The sequence below is a fragment of the Halichoerus grypus genome, chromosome 5 (assembly GCF_964656455.1).
Source record: "Halichoerus grypus chromosome 5, mHalGry1.hap1.1, whole genome shotgun sequence".
Classification (NCBI taxonomy): Eukaryota; Metazoa; Chordata; class Mammalia; order Carnivora; family Phocidae; genus Halichoerus; species Halichoerus grypus.
Window position 1 is genome coordinate 155,874,877 of NC_135716.1, and position 21,574 is coordinate 155,896,450.

The 21,574-nt window shown below is 58.5% G+C and overlaps 1 protein-coding gene across 14 annotated transcripts in view; it reads left to right on the forward strand.

The window, feature by feature from the left end:
* The window catches only part of HIVEP3 (HIVEP zinc finger 3), a 448,346-nt gene extending 437,829 nt beyond the window's left edge, over nucleotides 1–10,517 (forward strand). For 13 of the 14 annotated variants that reach the window (XM_078073303.1, XM_078073297.1, XM_078073305.1 and 10 more), the window contains 2 exons: nucleotides 3,687–4,600; nucleotides 5,676–10,517. In XM_078073303.1, the coding sequence (XP_077929429.1) occupies nucleotides 3,687–4,600; nucleotides 5,676–6,488 (1,727 nt within the window). In that variant the 3' untranslated portion in view covers nucleotides 6,489–10,517. The remainder of the gene's footprint in view (nucleotides 1–3,686; nucleotides 4,601–5,675) is intronic. The other variant, XM_078073308.1, reaches the window with a different exon arrangement.
* The last annotated feature ends 11,057 nt before the right edge of the window (nucleotides 10,518–21,574 follow it).

Sequence of the window (21,574 nt, forward strand, 5' to 3'; positions counted from 1 at the left end):
GGGAGGCCAGGGGCATTCCTCCTGTACCCAGCAACCCTTTGGCCAGATTCCCTAAAATCAGAATCAGGATTTAGAGTGCGACAAAGGGCGGTGTGTATGTGTGTGTATGTGTGTGCGTGTGTCTTTGTTTTTCTGATTTCAAGATCTATTTACAGTCTTACAAAAGAGTTAAAGCACGTTTCCTTTTAGGAGGAATAAATCACCTCTACTGAGCTGAACACAGTGAACATGGGGCTGTTGCCACCAAAATGAGAATGTGGGGTTACCATGCTTACCAGAATGCACGTTAGGCCGTTTACACCTGTTGTCTCACTGAGTCCTCATAACTAGTGGTAGAAACTTGTGTTGCCCCATTTTAGGTTGAGGAAAGTAAAGCTCAGACAGGTAAAGGCGGCTGCTCAAGGTCACACAAAATGCTGGCTGCACACCACCCCAGTGCCTGGTGGGCTGGACCTAGGGGAGCCGGAGCCCGAGTGCAGAGCCCACCCTGGGTGAGAGTCAAGAGGTTGCAACTTGCACCTCACTGAGGGTCCCCTGAGGGACCCAGGGCTGGTCCCTGCCCCTCTCCCAATCTCATTTTCCCAATGAGGCAAAAAAGGATAACCATACCCACCTTGTTTGAGGATAAAATCAGTGCTATTTGTTCTAGAAATATTTACTGAGCACCTGCCCTGTCCCAGGCTCTGTTCGAGCTGCTGGAGATCCCACAGTGAATAGAACTATGTTTTATTCTGGAAGCTTACATTCTCGAAGGGAGCAGGGCAGTGAACAAATGCGGAATAGGGCAGGGTCAATGAGTAGGAAGGAAAAATGTGAGTGAGGGGCTGGGAGATGTGGGGAGGGTTCACTCTGGTAGGTGTGAGCAGAGAACTGTGAAGGGAGGGGTGAGGAAGCTGGCAGGGGTGGGGGTGGGGGTCTGGGGAAAGGCTCTCCCCGCAGAGGGAACAGAAGGTCCAGAGCTCCCGAGGACCCAAGTGGGGGGAGATGAACTCAGAGAACAAGGCCATAAAGGTCAAGGGACTGGCTTGGCAGTGCAGCGGAGTGATGTCCCCCAGCTTTCAGTGACTCTGTGTGCAGAGGACGGTCAAGAAGGGGTGCGGCTGGAGGCACTCGTCAGGCCGAGCACACGTTGGCTTGGACTGGGTGGAGGTGGGGAGAAGTGGTAGGGTTCTGGAAACATTCTGCAAGTGGAACCGACAGGTTTTGCTACCACGAAGGGGGACTGGTGGTGGCATGAGAAAAAAGGAGCCAAGGATGAGTCCGAGGTTTATGGCTTAAGAAAGTGGAAGGACGGAGTTGCCACTTCCCATGATGATGAGGAAGGTTCAGGGAGGAGCCTGTCTGCTAGACACCAAGTGGCGCTGGGGAGCACAGCCTGGAAACCACTGCCTCCCTGTGGCCAGGTCCCCGCCGCAGCCGCGCCCCTGACAGTGAGGAGGTTGGGCACCAGCGCCACCGTGTGGCCAGACCCCCTCGGCGTCCTCGCAGGCTTCATTCTGCATCTCCTCCTTGGTCCCAGGCCTGGAGCTGGCTGGGCTTTGTGGATGGAGCCTTGCCGGTGATCCCAGCAGTGGACTGGCAGCGCCATGGGGGGCGCTGGGGATGGGCCCCCCAGGCAAAGGCATCCTATACAGCCCTGCAGGAGCCCAGGTCACAGGGGACCCTTGGCTTCCATCATTCCTGCCTTGGGTGCCTAGGGCAGGCCACTCTGGGCCTCCACGTCCTCATCGGTAAAGAGGCTGTTTAGGAGCCCTCCCTGCTGGATATCAAGGGGATACTGGTCTTGACTCTCCCTCACTAGTAAAATTACTCCTCTGACCATCAACCGTGAGATGCTTGCAACGCTGATCATCTGCTTGGGGTATGGGGGTACTTGAGATGCCTGCTAAGTTTCATTGCGTGCTTACTATGTGTCAGACCCTCATTATCCTCCCACCAGCTTCATGAGGCGACTTTTATTGCTCTTACCCCCATTTTATAGATGAGGAAACTGAACATAAAGTCAATTATACAACATCACACAGCAAGGAAGGGTAAAGCTGGGATCCAAACCCAGACCATTTCCTGCTTCTCGGTGCATAAACATCATTTTCATACTGGCAATGTAATAATGCAAGGGTTGTAAACCTTAGTCCTGACTCAGCCACTATCCCTTGGCTGATCTTGGGGAGGAAGCCCTTGCCCCCTCTGGGCCTGGATTTCCCCATATGTAAATGAGGGGTGAGGCTAGGCTAACTGCTGGGTCTGAAATAGGTCTGAGGCAGGGCATGGGGCACTGCAACTATGTGTTTTGCATACTCTCCTCCCCCCATCCACATCCCTCCTTCCTTCCCCTCTGCTCCCGGCTGCCAGGAGACCTGCCCTTGGTCCCTTGGCCCGCCCTTCACCTGCCAACCCGTTTCACCCCATGGTTTTTGACCCACCATCATCCACTTCAGGCGTCTTACCGCTGCATGCTGAGCTATTCGGAAGCACGAATACTAGGCTTTCCAGCCCCAGGGCCGCTGGGCATGGTGGAGTTTGGAAGCCCGGCTGCAGCCATGGTCCAAGTGAGCTTGTGTGTCCAGCTCTCTTGGTCGGTGGTGGAATGGGTGCTGGTGTGTCCAAGTGAAGCGGTGGGGCTGGCGATGCGCCCAGAGAGGGGCCAGCAGGACCCAAACCCTCAGGAGCCTGACAGGTGGGCCAGATGTTAGCAGAGCTCTCCCCCGAGTCCTGACTGCTGCCCATCTCAGAGATGCCCACACTAGACTGGTGTCATGTTCGAAGTGACCCGGCTGGTTGGGGCTGCCCCACCAGCAGCCAGACCAGGAGGTGTTCCAGAGCTCCATTCCCTCCTGGCTGGGGGCGGCAGGAATTCTGCAAGTGCAACAGGTCCTTTGGACAAGAGCAGCGGGGATGGGACCCTGCTCTGCCGCTGAGGCCAGCTTAGCCACCACCTCCCCTTGTCCCCCCCAGAGGCCAGGACCTGCCCCCTGCCTGACGCTCCTGGGCCAGCCAGCAGCGGCCTGGCCATCGTGGCAGATGCGTGTGTAGACTGAGCGCGGCTGGAGCTGCTGAGCCGGCCAGCCTGGCTGCTGGGTCCCAGGATGATAGATTCCTTCATGAGCGTATTGTGGAGCCGTAATTACTTGAGCCATTTCTCTGTGCCAGGTGTGTGTTTACTCCTCCTGGCCAACCCGGTGAGGGAGGTGAGACGGTCACATTCATTTGACAAAGGGGGAGATGACAGCACAGCAAGGTGACTTCACGGGCTCAGCGGGGAGCCAGCACTGACATCCTAGTGAAGAGACAAACTAACAAAAAGGGTTGTCTCCTTTGCTAGGGTTCAGTCCCAGCCCTGGGACTTATCTTACTTGAGCGAGCTACTTAATCTTGCTTACCTTGGTTCCCTCATCTGTAACATGAAGATAAGAACAATGCCAACCTCCCGAGATCATTTGAGGACTAGATGAATTAACACACGTGAAGGTCTTAGAAGGAACCTGGCACAGGGTAGATTACAAGGTAACTGTTGTTCACTGGGATTCTTGACGAAGTGTTCCCATACCTGTGGTGGCCCCCATCCTCTCCACAAGCTCGAGCCATGACCACAACTATCAGGCCCGGCTTGCAAACAAGGACACGGGCACAGAGGGCAGTGTGTGGGGCCGGCTGTGACCCCAGGGTCTCCTTTGTCCACCCCTCAGGAACCAGTGATGACCCGTTCCAGGACTCAGAAGGGCGAGAGGGCTCAGAGGCCGTGGCGGAGCACCAGTTTTCAGACCTGGAGGACTCGGACTCGGACTCGGACCTGGACGAAGACGAGGATGAGGATGAAGAGGAGAGCCAGGACGAGCCATCGGGACCGGCCTCAGAGGCACCCCCGCCTGGCCCACTGGCCCCGCTGCCGGCAGACTCCTCCCCCGGTCCGGGCCCTCAGCCCCCAGATGCCACCTCGGGCAGCCAGGCCACGCGGGGCAGCTCGGGGTTGGAAGCCGAGCGCTTGGCAGCCGGCAGCTGCTCCATGTCCAGCCAAAGCGCCCTGTGCCTCCCCCGGCTGGGACCGGCCCCTTCGGGCCCCGTGGAGAAGGACACAGGCTCAGCCCTGAGCTCCAAGGCTGTGTCCCCAAGGAGGCCGTGGTCCCCAAGCAAAGAAGCAGGCAGCCGCCCACAACTGACCCACAAACACTCACTAAGCAAAAGCGACTCGTCTCCCCAGCGACACTCACCGGCCCGAGAGCCACAGGCCTCCGCCCCCAGCCCGCCTGGCCCCCAGCCGGGCCCTCTCCCTTGTGGGTCTCCACGACTCGAGCTATCTCCTCTCACCCCCCGCCCCCTGGGAAGAGAACTGCCCTCTCGAGCGCATCCGCCCCCCGAACGCAAGGGGGCCCCAGACCCGGGCCCCCCCAGACACTCACCCACCAGGAGACGGTCCCCGGGCCAGGCCGACTCACCACCACGGTCAGCGCTGCCAGGGAAGTGGGCCTGGGCTGGGCCGGGCAGCCCCTCGGCAGGCGAACGCAGCCCGGGCTCGGGGCTGGCCCCGCGGGCTCTCCACCCGCCCGCGCCTCTACCTCACAAGCTTCTTGGCAGAAGCCCCGAGACCTGCGCCTCCACGTGGGTGAGTTCCTGCCCCTGAGCAGCTGGGCTGCTCGTCCTGATCGGGGGGTGGGGAGGGGGGCTCAGTGCACTCCTGCACCCCTCCCTGAGGCATCAGACCCATAGCTACACAGCCCTGCCAGCTCGGTGATTGCTAACAACATAGCAGAGGTTTGTGGGGCGCCTCCTGGGGCAGGCACCACGCTGGGGCCCCCGAAGCCGGCCAGGGTGGCCTCAGAAGCAGCAGAGCGTGGGCGCTGGGGCTGGCCTTGGATGCAGGTGGAAAAATGCTGGTGCCATTCCCCTCCCAGCCCCCCGACCCCACATCTCCAACAGCCCTGTCACCAGCAGCCTCAGAGACACCACAACCAACGCCATCCCTGCCAAACCATCAGCACTGTCACTGTCCCCGTCCCCAACGCCATCTCTGCCGTCACTACACTAACAAGCCCTGGCCACCGCTGGGTCAGCTCCATCAGCGTTGCCACGTCGGCAGCCCAGGACCATCCTGTCACTGCCACCACCATGCAACACCGTCACTGTCAACTTACCTTTACCTCCCAGTGCCTTTTCTGTCGCCATATTGTCATAACCCAACACCACCCTTCACTACCAGCAGCATCGACACCATCAGAGGCTCAAGCTCCTGGAGGAACACGGGCTGCGACTCTTTCCTTGGTCTTTAATTTTGGGGTCACATTACAATTCCTGATGGGGTGGGAGAAGGTAAAGAACCTAGAGTGGGACCTCATATCCAAGGGTAGAGTTGGGTCAAGACCACTCTAGGAACAGGAGAGGCAGCAGAACCAAGATAGAGGGTCAGGCGCATGGCGGTCAGGCGTGCTGGCCAGAAGCACGAAGACCATGGGGCCGCGTGTGCTCATGGTCACCGCGGGGCTGGGGACAGCCTGCCTCAGAGAGTGCACCAGCACAGGGAAGCACCACGGGCAGGGAGTCGGAGCTCAGCTCCCGCCCCAGCTCAGCCAGGACTCCTGTGTGGTCTCAGGCGAGCCCCTGACCCCTCATCTTTAGGCCTTGGGGTCTCCATGTGCCAGCACGCAGCCCTTGCCTTACCCTGTCTTATTTTCTGACCCCAGCAGAAGGCCGCATCCTGGAGTCCCACCTACTCACCTGGCCCTGCTCATCCTCCCTCCTCCCGACCTTTCTCGGCCCCCCATGACTTCCACGGCCACACCCCAGCCCGGACAGAGGAGAACGTCTTCAGCCACCTCCCTCTGCACTCCCAGCACTTGAGCCGTGCCCCGTGCCCCCTGATTCCCATTGGCGGGATCCAGATGGTGCAGGCCCGGCCGGGGGCCCACCCCACCCTGCTGCCGGGGCCCACCGCCGCCTGGGTCAGTGGCTTCTCAGGAGGTGGCAGTGACCTGACAGGGGCCCGGGAGGCCCAGGAGCGAGGCCGCTGGAGTCCCACTGAGAGCTCATCAGCCTCCGTGTCCCCTGTGGCTAAGGTATCCAAATTCACACTCTCATCGGAGCTGGAGGGCAGGGACTACCCCAAGGAGAGGGAGAGGACGAGTGGGGGCCTGGGCAGACCTCCTGACTGGGAGCCCCGAGTGGCTGAGGTGCCCGCAGAGCCCGTGCCCACCCACAGCCCCTGCACCCCGCACGAGGCCTCGCCCCGGCTACCCCAAGGCCACAGGCCAGAGTCCTGGAGCCCCCGCTTGGAGTCACCACACACGTTGGCCAACCCCGTGGCCTCCACCGCCTCGCCCCTGGACCGCAGCAGTTCCATAGGCTGCCTGGCAGAGGCCTCCGCTCGCTTCCCAGCCCGGAGGAGGAACCTCTCTGGGGAACCCAGGACCAGTCAGGGCTCCCCCGAGCCCTCAGGAAGTGGGGGGCCTGGGGCACTTGCACACCAGCCCAAGGACAGGGGCCCCCCAAGCACTTAGCCTCTCTCCGACTGCTTCAGCATCTGGCTTCCGGTGTTCAGCAACAGACGTTTCCAGCCAGCTTCCTCGAATCATCTCGCTCTCATGGGCTCCCTCTCCCATCTGTCCATCTGTCCAAGCAGCTTCTGCTCAGCCCCCAACTGTTCTATCTTCCCACGTATGCAGTTACCTGTGCCTTTTTCTATACCTTTTGTTGCTTGAAAAGAAACAAACAAAACACACGCACACATAAAAAAAAAAAAAACCATGAGGAGTTTGAGGCTGTGAATATTTTGTGCTTTTTTGAGAAAGGGTATAGGTGGGGCCTCAGCCTGGGCCACTGTGGTCTGCAGCCACCCCCCCAAGGCTGGCAAGAGGTAGCCACTTGCTGAGGGAAAGGGGGATGCACTGAAGGAGGAAAAAAAAGGAAGAAACTTTTAAAAATATATAATTAAATGTAAAAGCAAGCACTCCTATGTACAGATGTTTATGGTTCCTATTTATTGCTGCTTCATTCCACCCCATTCCACCCCAGCTAGTGGCCACGCTCTCTGCCAGCAGAAGGGCCAGTGGCCCATGGCAGGGAGCCACAGGCAGGGGGACTCCACTCAGTCTCCACAGGTAGGCCCAGAAAACCCCAGTTTTCTTTTTCCTAAGGAAAAGAAAATATTACCTTTCTTAGGATTTCAACACAAATAAGAGGAGCAGATAGGAGGTAGGAGCTTGCTGGTTTCCCCCAGGGCTCCCTGATGCCCAGGTGGCCTGAGTTGTGGACCCATCCTGGCATCCTGACAAATTCCCCCAGTCCCCCACCCCCAACCCCTCCCCTCCACCCCCCACCCCTAGCCCCTAAGCTGCGAAAGGAGCCCTGACTGTTCATCTCCTGGTTCCCAAAGCACCTCACTGAGGCCTTGCTTCAGGGCCCCAGCTACAGGCTGCCTCCCTTGTTCTAGAAACTACCCACAAGGCCGAAGTGACAGGGCCCAACCCCTAGGGGTCAAGATCCAAGGTGCATTGCCTTGCCATTCCTGAGGCTGGGGCTTGGGTTTTGTTGCATGTTTGGTCCCTAGGGTTCAAAGGGCCCTATTTCTTCCATGGCTGGGCTTTTCTAGTGCTCAGAACTGGAAGTTTATAGGGACCCGTTTCTGGACCTCTTTTCAGCAGGACTGGATTCTGCCCCTCATCCCCACCCCACACATTGTCAGGTCTCCACTACCCCCAGGAAATACCCAAAACCATGACTGGTGGGAACTGCCCAGGCCTGTTTGTTGGCTTAAATCTCTTTAAAAATTACACACACACACACACACACACACACACACAGAGGATGGTATTGGTACTTCTCCCAGCCTCCTCAGATTCTCTTGACCTAGAAGTATTGTCCTAAGTCAACGGAATTCTTCTCCAAAGCAATCAGTACTAGCCAGTATCTCCTCCCTCATCCTCATGTCCTCCCTCAAGAACCTGCCCTATATTTTCTGGGGCAAAAACCTGCTTTGTAAGAAAAATAATATGACCAGAAATTAAAATCCCAATTTGAAATATAGAACTCATGTTTACCCTGCCCTGGGAGAGGCAGGTTTTCTCCCAACCCTCCAGAACTTTCCTTTCGTTTCTACAAAGGGGGAGAAAGCACAGGGACCATGGTCCTGGCCCACCCGGGCTAGGTGCTGAAGCCGCCTTACAGAGCCCGGAATTCCCTGACCAGTCCCAAATCCTCAGCCAGGCCATGTGAATCCTGTGCCTGGGGCCTCCTGAGTTGTTGAAGTTGTGTAGACAGGACACCGGCTGAGGCCCTAATTCCCTCCTCTGCCAGTTCAGGGCTTTTCCCTCCCTGGCCTCTGCTGAGTAGACAGGCCAGCCCCAGCTTCCACTAGGACACAAACCGGACAATAGGGAAGGGCTTCCCTGGGGGTCTGCTGGGCTCCAGGGTGCTGGGGGTGAGGTGAGCCGGCAGTTCTCAGCTGCCTGGCCCAGAGTCCGGGGCTCCCGCCCACCCGGGGAGAAGGCCGGCAAGCCCAGCCTTGACTATATTGGCGTTGTTTCGGCCTCACAGGAAGTGGGAAGGTGTCCGGCCCCAGTTACAGCCCAGGCTTCCCTCACCCTCACCTCTCAGCCCTACCAGTGGACACTTCTAGCCCTGGGGCCTGGGAGCTGGATAAAGGGCATTGCTTCAGCCCAGGTTTGAAACCTTCCTGGGCAAGATCTTCCAGCCCAGACCTACAAAGTAGCAGACGGGGGTTTCTGCAAGCCGTGCGGAACCCCTGACCCTGGGCATGGCCAGGCCTCTCCCCCCAGCCATGCACCCCTGCTCTCCTAGGCGTCATTCCCCTGTTCTGGGACAGGCTGCCAACTGAGGTTTCCTTCCTAGGAGACCCAGTCATGGACAATGTGGCCACCAGGGGAGAGTCCTCGCAGCCACTCAGGCCCACAGGCACAGGCAGAGGGGACAGGGACCGGGAGTCACCAGAGATCCGTTTCTCAATGACAGGGACACAATGCACAAACAGAATCTAGCTTAAGGGCTGCTGCCCCACACCGATCCCCAGAGGGATGGAATCAGTGCCACCAGCTTGGGACAGATATCACTGGGCACAGTGCTAACCCCTCCTGCTAGACTCTAGCCCTGCTCCCCTGAGCACAGAGGCCCCAGCACACACACCTCCATAATTTGGAAAAGGACACTCACTCCATGCCCTCCCCGGGGCCCCCTGCCCCACTCCCAACCACTCCCACATTTGCAGTTTGCGTGTGACGCTCCTGTCCCTGTTAAGAGGGACAGTACCAAGAGCAGTGCTGATTTGTTGCCATAGACACCTGTCGGTGCTCTGTCGAAATGTGCCAGCCAGCCATGCCTCAGTCCAGGCTCGCTCTGGTCCTTGGCTGTTGGCACTGTGGCTGGAACCAAACTGCAGAGGTCTCAGAGCCAGCCCTCACCCTCTGTTGGGAATTCCAAGACAGCCCCCAGGCCAACCTCCAGGATGCCCTCCACCCTCAGCAAGCTCAGGGCCATTCTGGGTACTAACCCCATTCCTCTCCGAGGCACTGTTCCCCAGGCCCACCCCCTGGCTCCCCCGCCCATGGCTTGCACTCTGGCCCAGCCACAGAGACCCTCCAGGATGCTGACGACAGCAAACTGCCCACTCTCCCTTTTCCATCACCTCCAACTTCCAGACCCAGAAGTCCCTCTGCTTCCCTCTGTGGGAAAAAGTCTGAAAGAATTAGCTTCCGGATCCCTGGAGCCCCTTTCCATTCTCACCCTGCACTTCTGAATAGGAACCAGCAATATATCTGAGCTGAACTGCTCTCCAGTCCTTTCTCCAGAAAAATCCTCCTTAAAGCAAAAGTCCTGCCTCGGAGACAGATCTGCAGCATCGAGCAGGGGGAGAAAGTTCCCGAAGGCCTGTCCCCCAAATTCTGCTTCCGTGTTGTGGCTCCAGTCCGCTTTTCCATTAGAAAACCGCTTCGGCACTTATGATCACTTTACTAAACCTAGTGTTTAAAGAAAAAAAAAAAGAAAGAAGAGAAAAAGAAACAGAAAAAAGAAACGTGTAGGCAAATGTAAGATACATGCGCTCTGTAAGATAAATATTTGCCTTTTTTTCTAAAAGGTGTATGTATTCCGTATGTGAACTTGTCTGTAGAGAGTTTCTATGTTCTTAAATGGCAATACATTCCAAAAATTGTCCTGTAGATATGTACAGCAGCCACACTGGGATGGGGTAGTTTTGCCTGTAATTTTATTTAAACTCCAGTTTCTATACTTGCATCTTGCAATGTCGGTATGGTATATATCAGTGCAAAAGAAAAAAAAAAGTCAACAAAAAATCCATGCAGGTCTAAAGCACAGAGTCTGATGTACAAAAGGAAAAAAATGCTCAGTATTGACGTGTGTGACCTTTGTTGTAAATTACATCTGTACTGTGAATGAGAGGTTTTTACAAGTATAATAATTGCCTTTATTACAGCTCCGGCTGAGTGTTCAGCCTGAGGATATTTTTTAAAAAAAAACACACAGCACGTTGGAATAAATTTGAAAATCCCAACATAGCCCTGCTCGCCTGGCTCATGGTTTTTCTGGAGGGTTGTAGAATGTCAGAGTTGGAGGGATGCTTGGTGTCTGGAGTGCTGCTTTACTACACAGTGATCAGGCCCAGAGGAGGCATGTGAGCAGGCCCCAGACACACAGCCTGGGCCTCGTGTGGCCCCTGGCTTCCAGGCCTGGTGAGAAGCACTGGGTACAGCACCATTGTGGTCTGGGGTCTATGTTTCCTGGGGCTGCCATGGCTAAAAACAACAGAAATCTATTGTCTCTGAGTTCTGGAGACCAGAAGTCCAAAGTCTGGGTGTGAGCAGGGTGGGTTCCTTCTGGAGGCTCTGAAGGAGGGTCCGATCCACACTTCTCCCAGCTTCTGTGGCTGCAAGTGAGCCTTGGTGGGCCTTGGTTTTTGTAGCCCTGCCTTCCGCCTGCCCTCTCTGTAGGTTCCCTCCGCCGCCTCTTCTCTTCTAAAGACACTGGTCATGGGATTTGGGGCCTACTCTAATCCAAGATATCTCATCTCTGGATCTGTAACTGAATACAACTTCCAAATTAAGGTAGCACTCACAGGTTCTGGGGACTGGGGCATGGGCTTCACTTTGGAAGGCCATCATCCAACTCACTACAGAGTAAGACCTGGAATCAGATCATGACACAGCCCCCTACTGCCTGTGTGACCTTGGGCAAATGACACAACCTCTCTGGGCCTCCATTGCCCAACTGTAACGTGGAAGGTGGTTGTGGGGATTCAATGAGATGGTGTATACAGGGTGGTTAATGCAGCCTTGAACAGAGTAAGCCTTCAAAAATCTCTGAGCAGGCGTGGCATGAGGGGCTGGGGATACCAGGGAGAAAAGGCAGGCATGGATCCCCACCTTTCCCTTTCCATAATGATTTGCTGAGCACCAGTGAGGGGCCGATGGTTGGATACAACAGTGGGCAAAACAGTCCTGCCCTCCAAGAGCTTACATTCTAACACATCATTGCATGTACATTACCTCCTAATGACGTCATTAATGACCCAATTGCAGTGGCCATAATTGCTGTGGCGGGAGAGAACAAAAGCTCTCATCCAGACTGGGTCTGAGTCGTCCTGGAGACCTTTCTTGGAAAACACCTTAGGGTCAGAGAAGGAATTGAAAGCCATGAGAAGGAGCAGCCCAGAAGTTCAGCACTGAGAACCTAAGAGGCTCTGTTTCAGCAATGAGGGGATCGCTGCTGACTTCGGGGAAGTCTGGCCTAGCATGGTGCCTGGTGCTTAGCGGGCCCTTCACAGGTACCGCTGGGTGTCGAATAAAGGGTGGGAAGTGGGGACAGCAGATCCGGGACACCTTCCCAGGGGAGAGTGGGGCAGTAGTGGGAGGGGGCATATGGGGCCCAGGGAAGAAAGATTCGCAAGTGCTGCGGGGGGGGGGGGCGGGGGGAGTTGCTGATGGGAGGGAGATGGTGAAAATCAAGTACACACACACCCCCTCCGTTGTGACCCACGGGAAGAGGTGCAGGGAAGTCAGTGCCTGCTGGGTGAGAGGAAGTTGAGAGCATCCCTGCGGAGGGACTTCTCCGTGAAACCGAGCGGGGAGGGGAGCAGGAGAAAGCCGGCCAGGGGAACCAGGCACTGAGGCCCCGGCTGCTCCCCGGGTGTGGTTTCTCCCACGGTGCTCAGCAGCCGGGATGCAGGCAACCAGATCGGTGCGTCAGGGTCGGGGTTCTGCCCAGCCGGGGGACAGAGGGACAGTGGGGTGCGGGACATGAGACTATGGCAAACGAAGAGGTGAGTTATGCCAACCAAATTCACAGGCTGGGAAGCACATGTGTGGCTGATACAGAGAGAGGCCAGTGGTCAAGTGACAGGGGATTTGGATGAAAACAGAAAGAGCTCATTCGCTCATTATTTCAGAGGCGAGCCAGGTGTGGCAGAGGGTGGCTGGCCTCCGGCGAGGCTGCTGGGGCGCAGGGAGCCAGGAGGCCACCGCAGAGGGACAGGCCAGGGGGCGAGTGGCCGGGGTGTGGAGGGCACCTCTGGTGACTGCAGGGCCTGGGGGGAGATGGGGGCTCTGAGCCAGGGAGTAGGTAGCAGTCGGGAGAGGAGCTGCCTGCCACAGAGACAAGCACCCCCGAAACTCCGGGGCTGACTCAGCGGAAGCATATTTTTCCCCTTGGCCACACTTTCGATGTGGGTCAGCAGGGCAGTTCTACGGATCCCAGTCGCTTAGAGACCCAGACTGATGGAGGCTGCATCTCCGTGCTCCCCTGACCTCAGAGGCAGAAGAGAGTGCTGTGCTCCCTCGCGCTGACAAATAAATCCTTCCAGCTGGAAGCCCACCTCCCTCCGCTCACATTTCAGCGGCCAAGGCAAGTCACGTGGCCGGGCCTAAGGGACGAGACCCAGAGCCCCTGGAAGCGACCCTCATGATAATCACACAAAGCTAGGATGTCCCGACGTCAGAAGTGCCCCCAGGAGACCAGCAGATGTCAGGGGTGGCAGGGGGCAGGGCGGGGCCGATGACGTCAGCCTCAAAGGTGCTGGATTTTTCCAGGGGGTTAAAAAAAACCAAGGTCTGGAAGGGGCCCCAGAGGGTGAAGACGGCCTTTGGCATTAGAATCGTGGGGTGTGCAAGGATGACGAGCCACCAATGGAGCGGCCGCGTGACAGCAAGTCCTTGTGGACCCTGGGTCTCAGTCCAGGCTAGTGGGAAATGTCCCAAACAGCCCCACGGAAAGAAGAGCATTCGTGGATGCCACGCCCTGTGCCTAGCATTTTACAAACCTGATTTGCAGTCCTTATGACAACCCAGGAAGATGAGAGTTACTGCCCCCATCCTTAGAGGAGAAAGGACCACCACCAGCTGCAAGTGCACAGCTAGTCAGAGGTAGCGTGAAGACTGACCTGACTCCGGGGCAGCTCCTCATGGAAGCCCGTCGTGACCTGAACTCTGGCCCCGGGGGGGAGCCCTGGGTCTCAGACAGCTCACCTCCTCTGCCCAGGAAGCAGTGGGACAAGGCAGGCCCAGGCTGGGGCTGCTTCCCAGCAGCTGCCTGGTTTCTCAGCAATGCCATCTGGTAGCCACATGGCTTCCCCATGACAGAGGCCGAAGGCCCAAGGATCAACCGGCAGGTGCCAAGGTTTGGCTTCCCATACTTGAGAGCCTGAAAACTGTGTGTGAATTCTCTGCAGGACTCGCCACCTGCCCTCGCCCACCTGCCACAGGGCCCAAGGCCGCCCAGTCATTTACACACATCCAGGCCTCCCACAGCTGCTCCCTACGGGTCATGAAGCACTTTCCCTTTTGAAGTAAGGCAGGACAGGGCACACACCCCCATTTTTCATGTGAAGACTTGAGCCCCAAATCACACCCTAGCAAATGGCAGGGCCACTGACCTAGTGAGATGCTGACCCAGAGCCTCAGGAGGACATAAGCTGCTGTCTGTGGCCACAGAGGCCTTAGCCAAGCTTGCCTGGCTCCCCATCCGGGGTTGGGCTGACCCTGTCCTCATCCTAAGGCCTGGACCCTCTCTGGGCTCAGGACCTGGAGACTCCTGGGGCCAGGCCACTGCAGGCAGGACAGCTTTAGAAGGCAGGCCAGCCTGAGATGGGCATGAGTGGAGAGAAATGGGCAGAAGAAAGGGTCAGGGGAGGACAGAGGGCAGCTGAGAAAGAGCAGACTGGGGCTGACTGCAGGGGCTCATCACAGGACAGGGGGGCTTGTAGCCCTATCCTGTTTATAGAGGAGGAAGCCTGGGGCTCAGACAGATGCGGCTGCCTCCCATGGTCATAGTGGTAAGTGGAAGAGCTGGGACTTAAAACCAGGCCCTTATATTTGGGAAGTGGTTGGCTTCCTATGGAAGGAGAATCTGCCTCTTTGCTACTGAGCAGCCCTTGAATCTGCGTTGGGTTTGGGGTCCCTAGCATACATTTCCCCTGGTCCCATCAAAGCCTCAGCCACTTTAGGGAGACCCAGCTGCCCACTGCCCCCTTTTATAGATGAGAAAACGGATGTCCCGAGCCGAGGAGGGCTTGGCCCGAGGCCAGCGCTAGGATTCCTGAACCCTCAGCACAGCCACCCGCACACCCTGCCCACCCCTCCCCTACCCCAGGCCCAGGTTCACCTGCCTGACTCTCCTGCCCAGCTCTGCCTTTTTAGGAAAGGAAAAGAGCAGCCCTGGTGGCAGGCAGGCTAGTGGGCAGGCGGCCATGCTAATCCACCAGCTCCCGGCGGCTCTGGTTACCGTGGTTTGGGGCCCCGGCAGCCCCGGCTGGGAGTGCCGGCTCAGCCAATGGGTGCCGCCAGCTGAGCTACCCTGCCAGAGCCATACAAGGCCTTGCTGTGGCCCAGTCTCAAGCCAGCATAGGGCAGCCCCAGCGCCGGCACCCGCCCCGCCCGTGAGCCTGCCAGCCCAGCACGTCCTCGGACTCTGCCTAATCCAGCCTGGGAGTAGGCAGGGCTGTGGTGCACGTGCACCAGGCCCAGGGCTCCCCAGGGTCAGGAAGGTGGCACCACCAGGGCAGAGGCCAGAATTGGGGCAGGAGCCTAGCTAGCAGCAGGGAGCCCAGCTGGGGTCAGGAGGATGGAGCCCTGGCACAGTCCAGGCTGAGCCATCTCTCGACAAGATGCCCTTCTCTTCCCATCATTCTTTTGGCCTGACTGGCCACCTGTCCTGCCCTCTCTGGGAAGGGTTTCAGCAAAGTTAGTATCTGGTTCTTTCTGGGATCTTCCCAGGGTCCAAGCCCTAACTTACCTAATCCGTCCTGAGTGTATATGCACCTCTCAGAATTAGGGGTGTCCGTGAGTGTGTGCATGTTGTGAGAGTCATATACATATATGTCCCCTTGTGGACCTTGTGGGGCTCCCGCTCACTGCTATGGGCCTGGGCCTGGGAGGGTGGAAGCAAGTAGGGAAAGACAGCTCCTCCCCAGCAAGCTCATCCCATCTGCCAGCTCATCGTGTCTTTAACTTCATGCTCACAAGATCCCTGGGAAATAGGAAGGTTTGGCCCCATTTGACAAGCAAGGAAACTGAGTCACAGGTTATTTGCCCAAGGTCAGGGTACCAGGTTTCAACCCCAGAGCAGTCTTGACTTTAGACCACCATACATGCAGACTTCTTCCTCTGGGAATTTCAGATCTTGGAGGGACGGGGCGGCCACTTGGGCCAAAGTGCATATGCAGGAAGGAAAATGGCTGTCCGAGATAAGGGAATCCTTTGCGCCTGTGTGGGGCGGGGCTTTCCCAGACCCCTGAGGCACCACCATTGCTCAGGCCATGGCTGCCCCTGTGTTCAGAGGCCTGCGTGGAGCTTCCCTGACAATCAGATTCATCATGGAAGCCACCGGGTTTGAGCATCCTTGTCTGCTCTATGTGGACCAGGCTGAGCTTGGAGCCAAGACTGCGGTACTCTCCAGGGCCAATCAACAGGTGAGGGAAACGTGCTGGCATGGGGGATGGTGGGCCAGGCTGCCACTGGGCTCTGTTTGCTCACCCAAGAGAGGAGGAGATAAATATAGACACAGGATTACTCAGACACAGCCTGGGAAAACCGGCTCCACACCTTGACTTCAGCCCTGGACCAGTCTCACCTTTACCTGCCTGCCCATTCTGTGCCCGCTGCCAGGCCTGCCCCGCCTCCTCCCAGGACTCCCCACCTGGAAACTCTGGGACAGCCCTTCCTACCGGCTCTCTGGGGGTGGGACAGAAACCGAGGCCCAGAGAGAGCAGGGCGCTTGCCTCAAGTCCCCCAGCAGGTTAGGAGCAGGCCAAGCAGGGCTGCACCTGGCATTAGAGGTCACCTTTTCAGGCCCAGGCACTATATCAGTCCAGACTCAGTTTCCCCATCTGTGAGACAGGGGCCTGGCACACCCAGCCCTCCATTGCCTTGGGCTTGCTGCACGTAGGATGGAGCTGGAGACCACCCAGCAGAAAGGGGATGAGGCTGAGGTCTCGTGCACGAGGAGACGCCGGCTCGAGCGGGGTGTGTATGGCTCGGGGCTCAGACTCTGGAGCCAGCCTGCAAGGGCTCAAATCCCGGCTGTGCATTTGTCAGCTGTGGGACTTCGGGCAAGTTACTTGACATATTTCCTCATCTCAAAAATGAGAATAACAATAGTAGTTATTATTACATGTTATAAATATTTCACGTAATATGTATTGTATACATATAATAACAACAGCCCAATAAGGGCACCAGCCTCCGAGAGTGTCAGGGAGGTTTAGATGAGTTACTACATGCAAAACACTTACACCCGGGCTTGGCACAGAGCAACTGCTCGCGAGGGTTTATTAGGATTGCCCAGCCTGGCAGGTGGAGGCTGTGATGCAGGGGCCTGGGAGGGCGGCTCTGAGGCTCCCGCCCGCCAGGGGAACAGCCTGGCCCTGGGCCGTACCTCGCACAGGTCTCTGCAGTGCTGTGGCCTCTGCAGCAGCCCGCACTCACCCCCCCACCCCCACCCCCACCCCCGCCCTGCCTGCAGCTTCTAGTCAGGCAGACGTGGACTGGAATGCCGGCTGCACCACTTACAGGCAGTGTGAAGCCGGGCGAGCGGGGGGCCCTCTCCAAGCCTCAAATCCCACTTCATCTGCCCCCGGATTGGTAGGAGAGTTACCTAGGGGAATGTGGGGGGAAACGCGCAGCTCGGCCAGGCAGATGGGCTCTCCACACCTTTTTCTTGCTTCCTCCAGCGGCCTCCCGGCTGTGGGCTCAGCCCGAGAGAGGCCGTACCCAGCTACTTGACCCTCAGCCATGCAAGGGCCCTCAGGCATGGGGAACACACACCACCTCAGACACTGCAGGAGCGCAGGCCCCTGCCCACAGGCCTGTGGGACCCCTGGGGATCCATAAGTTCCCTCCTGCACGCAGCCCCCCTGCACCCCTCATGCACCCGTGAATGTCCGCACGGGTGTCTGTGTCCCCCCCCCCCCATGCGTACCTGCACACACACACGTCCGTGAACAAATGCGTACCCAGGGCACAGCCGTGCACACACATGCACACCCATGTATGGGCACAGAGAGGCAGGGCCTGCGGGCGTGTCCCCGCACAGCCTCACCTGCACGCACGCTCTCACACTCAGGGGTGTCCCAGCTGGGCCTGGCCCTAAGGTGGCCGTCTTCACAGCAGAGGAATGCAGACAGCTGGGGTTACTCCGCCAGCGGACGTGAGGGAGAGGCCCCAGGGAAACCACACGGGCAGGAAGCCAGGCAGGCATGCCAGGCTGAGGCGGGGCCCTCGGGTGCCAGGAATTGTGCTGGGGGGGGCGGGTGCAGACACTTGCTTACTCCTGTCTGTCCCATCGCCCGGTGTCTTTGGAGCCTCTGGGACTTAAAGGCAAAGGGGTCTCAGATCATTGTCCTCCCCCCGAGGTAGGGAGCAGGTTCTCCCTGCCCAGCCCTGCTGTGTGGCAGGGCCCTGTCTCTCTCTGGGCTGCGGTGGCTGGTCTGAGCTGTGAGGGGCCACACCAGGTGGTCTTCCTCATGGGGGAACCAAGAGAACTACAGGAGGAGGAGGAGGTAGTCACTGACTCAACTCAAGGGACGGACACGATGTGGAAGTCTCTAGAACTCCTTGGGTAGGGCTCTTGTTGACCCAACAGCCACCGTGTGCTAAAGCACTTGCATCTTCCAACTCCCCAGATGCTCACAAAACAGGCCCTACTCCCATTTACAGATGTGGAATCCGAGGTGCCGTGACCTACACGGGTCCCAGAGCTGGCGACTCTGGAGCCCAGCACCCAACCATGGTGCGTATGTGTGGCTTCTGCCACTGGGCACATTTCACACAGCAGGTGAAGAGGTCTGCAGGGGAGGCCTATGCACGGCAGGCAGCATGAAAAGCACGGTCCCAGAGGCAGGGAGCCCTGGCCCCAGGGGGTACCCTGCCACATCTACCTGCTGCAGGTCACAGCTGTGCTGCCCATGGGTGGGACCACACGGGGGGCGGGGGGAGGCTGAGAGCCACCTGGGAGCGTCGGCCTCTCTGCCAGCACCCAGCACGGGGGACCAGCTGAGGCTAGGTGGGGGCCATGCTGGTGTACCAAGAGAGAGCGGGCACTAAGACGGGAACAAGGCCTCCGCATCATCAGCCCCAGGGTAGGAGAGGTTACCCCCTACCTCCCCCATAAATAACATATGGCCTCAGAGGAATGGAAGCCAATGAGTTCCAGAATAGAGCAGGGGGAGGGGCTGGTGAGGACCCCAGTGAGGACCTGCCCAATGGCAGAGTCCCTGAGACCAGAGCTGATGTCTGCAGACCCCTGTGAAAGGTCCCCAAGCCAACTGGGTCCCCCATGTTCCAGCCCAGGTGGGACAAGGGACGACACCAAGCCCTGGTGTCCAGAACCCTATGGAGGAAGGAAGGGGGAAGGAGGGAGTACATACCCAAAATCCAGAGAACCCTAGCTGGACTGGCCACCCTGCCTGCCCCAGGCAGGCTCTACCCACAGGCTTGGCCATTTAGTTCCTGGAGAAGCTGAAATGGGAAAATGACAGTGGAGTCAGGGGAGGACCCAGCAGGCGAGTGACATGCCCAAAGCCATCCAGGGTAGGAAGGATTGTAACTCCAGCCACCACTCCTCCTTGAGGAAAGCCCGAAGTGGAACCTCGGAGCTGGTCAGGTCAGCAGCACTCAGCAGCGTGGGATCCCCAGCCTGCCCCTCCAGCCCAGGAGGAGTGCCCATACCCTTCAAGAAGAAGGGAGCCCAGTCTCACTGCCCCAGGCTCCCACCTGCTCTGCCAGTACCAGGTGTGGGGGAGGCAGATGACTTCACCTCTCTGAGCCTCAGTCTCCCCAAGCAGCAGCAATGCCCACCACTCAGGGTTGTTCTGATCATTAGCCGGTGTCACATTTAGAAAGATCCAGGCACAGCCTCGCACACAAAAGCTCTCACCGTGGCCATCTGTAGTTTCTAAAGACTTCTCAAGGCCCCTGCACTCCTTTCCAAAGCACTCCTAGGCTTGAGACAATACCCAGCACAGGACTCTAGAGGGGAGCAAGACAGCCAGTGTCACCCCGCTCTTCAGCTTCCCAGACCCAGGCCCCGAGAGGGGGAGTGATTCGGGGAAACGAACAGGCAGGGCCTGGAGGACTCGCGGCCTGCTTCCTCTCCCACGACAGCCCTGAAGAGGAGAAGAGACCACGGGCTCCCCGCAGTGTCCCCAGGGCAGCCCTGGGGTCTTGTTGTGGCTCTACGACCTCTCGGTGCCACCCCCTGGCCCTTCCAGGGCACAGGCTTTCCTCTTGGACAACACTTCCCCACCCCCAGCTGCTGTTTCCCTGTGCCCCCCGCAGAGGGCTCGGGCTGCGGGGACCACATGCAGCCAGAGTCCCAGAGGCGGGAGGGAGGGTCGGCCTCCCCCGGGGTGTCCTAGAGTCCCGCAGGGGGAGCCGGAGCCGCGGCGGGGGGCGGGGGGGCGCACGTGGCGGCGCTGCCCGCGCGCTGATGTCAGGCCCCGCCGCGCCCCGGTCCCAGCACGTTCGGCCGCGGAGCGGGGAACAAAGCGTCCTGCGCATTCCTGCGCGCTGACTCACCGCCGTCACGTAGCGCGCCGCCGCCGCCGCCGCTTTGCCCAAAATTGGTCGGGAGCGAGGGCGGGCCGAGCGCAGCGCGGCGGCTGGGAGCGCGGGGCGGGGAGCGAGCGGCGCTGGGCACCCCCCACGGCCGAGGATTTCCCAAAACAGGCAAGAGAGGGGGCGACGGCGGGGATGTCCGCGGGGCCCCGGGAGGGCCAGGCAGGGGGCCACCGCGTACGGGTGGGAGGGTGAGCAGGGCGCGGGCGGCAGGCCGGGGTGAATCTCAGCCCCAGAGCACTACTTGTCTTTGAGCCTCGGTTTCCCCATCTGCCAGATGGGGATGCGCAGGGCACGGCCGTAAGCACTTGGTGCGAGCCGTCTCAACTAGTTCTTACACCAACCCCGTGAGAAACGTATATTATTATCACCATTTTACAAATAGGGAAATGGACGCAAGGGCCCTGATTTGCTTGAAGTCCCATACTAGTGAGTGGCGGAGCTAGGATTTGAACCCAGGTTGTAAGCTTCCGGAAGCTACATCTATCCCCCAGGGGCTGAAGTATGCAGCGCAGCGCCTGGCGCACGAGGGGTGTCGTCCCTGGTCCCTGCGCCCTGCCTGTGTTGGTGTTGCCGCCAGGCCCCTCACTTCACTAACCTCCCCATTCCCTCGCCTGCCAAGTGGGTGCCTGCGGAAGGGCGCCCTCCAGGGGCTGTCCGGGAAATGACAAGTGAGGATCCGAGTGTGACTGGTGGAAAGAAGGCAAGGGGGATTTCATTCTACAGGTGTTCCTCAGCGGTGCCCGGTGGTCAGCTGGGCCAACAGCAGAGTACAGAGAGGAGCCAAGCTAAGCCCGGGGACACCTGCCAGACAGGGCCACACTGGGGTGGGCCTCCAAAGGGCAGCCAAGAGGCTGGAGAACACAGCTGCCTGGCCCCTTGGGAAAATATTTGAGGCAGTGGGAGGGTCCTTGTCGTGGTCCCTCTGCGAGTCTGGTCTCTTTCCCCATTGCAACTTGATTTCAGAGAAGGTGGAGCTCTGTGGAACTGTGGGGTGTCCCGGTCAGAGGCCTGCCCTGAGTTTACAGGAATGAGATGGCCAGTAGGTGGCCTTGCTCTCCCCAGGTTGTGGTATCACCCACCTGGGGTTCATCTGAGAGTCAGGGAAGGCCCTGGAAGGAAATCCCAACCAACCCCAGCCAGCACTGGTTTGGGTCCCACTGCATGGGCCTCCACAGCATAGATGTGAGCTGAGACTCCACTTTGAGCTCAGGCGAAGTTCCGCTCCCAGCCGGACATGCAAAGCCTGTGGGCTGGCCTCCAAGCCCCTCTCCCATCACTGAATCTCTCCCACTGTTCACTGCAGCTCCTAGGACAAGCCATGGCTTTTCAGGCCCACCAGCCTGCACTCATGCCGCTTCCTCTACTACCTGGAATGCTTTCTTCGCCCTCATAGCCTCGCTCAAATGTCTCTCCTGCTGGAAAGCCCCTCCTGACCCTGCAGATAGAGGCAGGCACTCACTCCTTGGGGTCCTGGGGCTCCGTGTCTCTCCTTCCCTTTCGACCAGCCT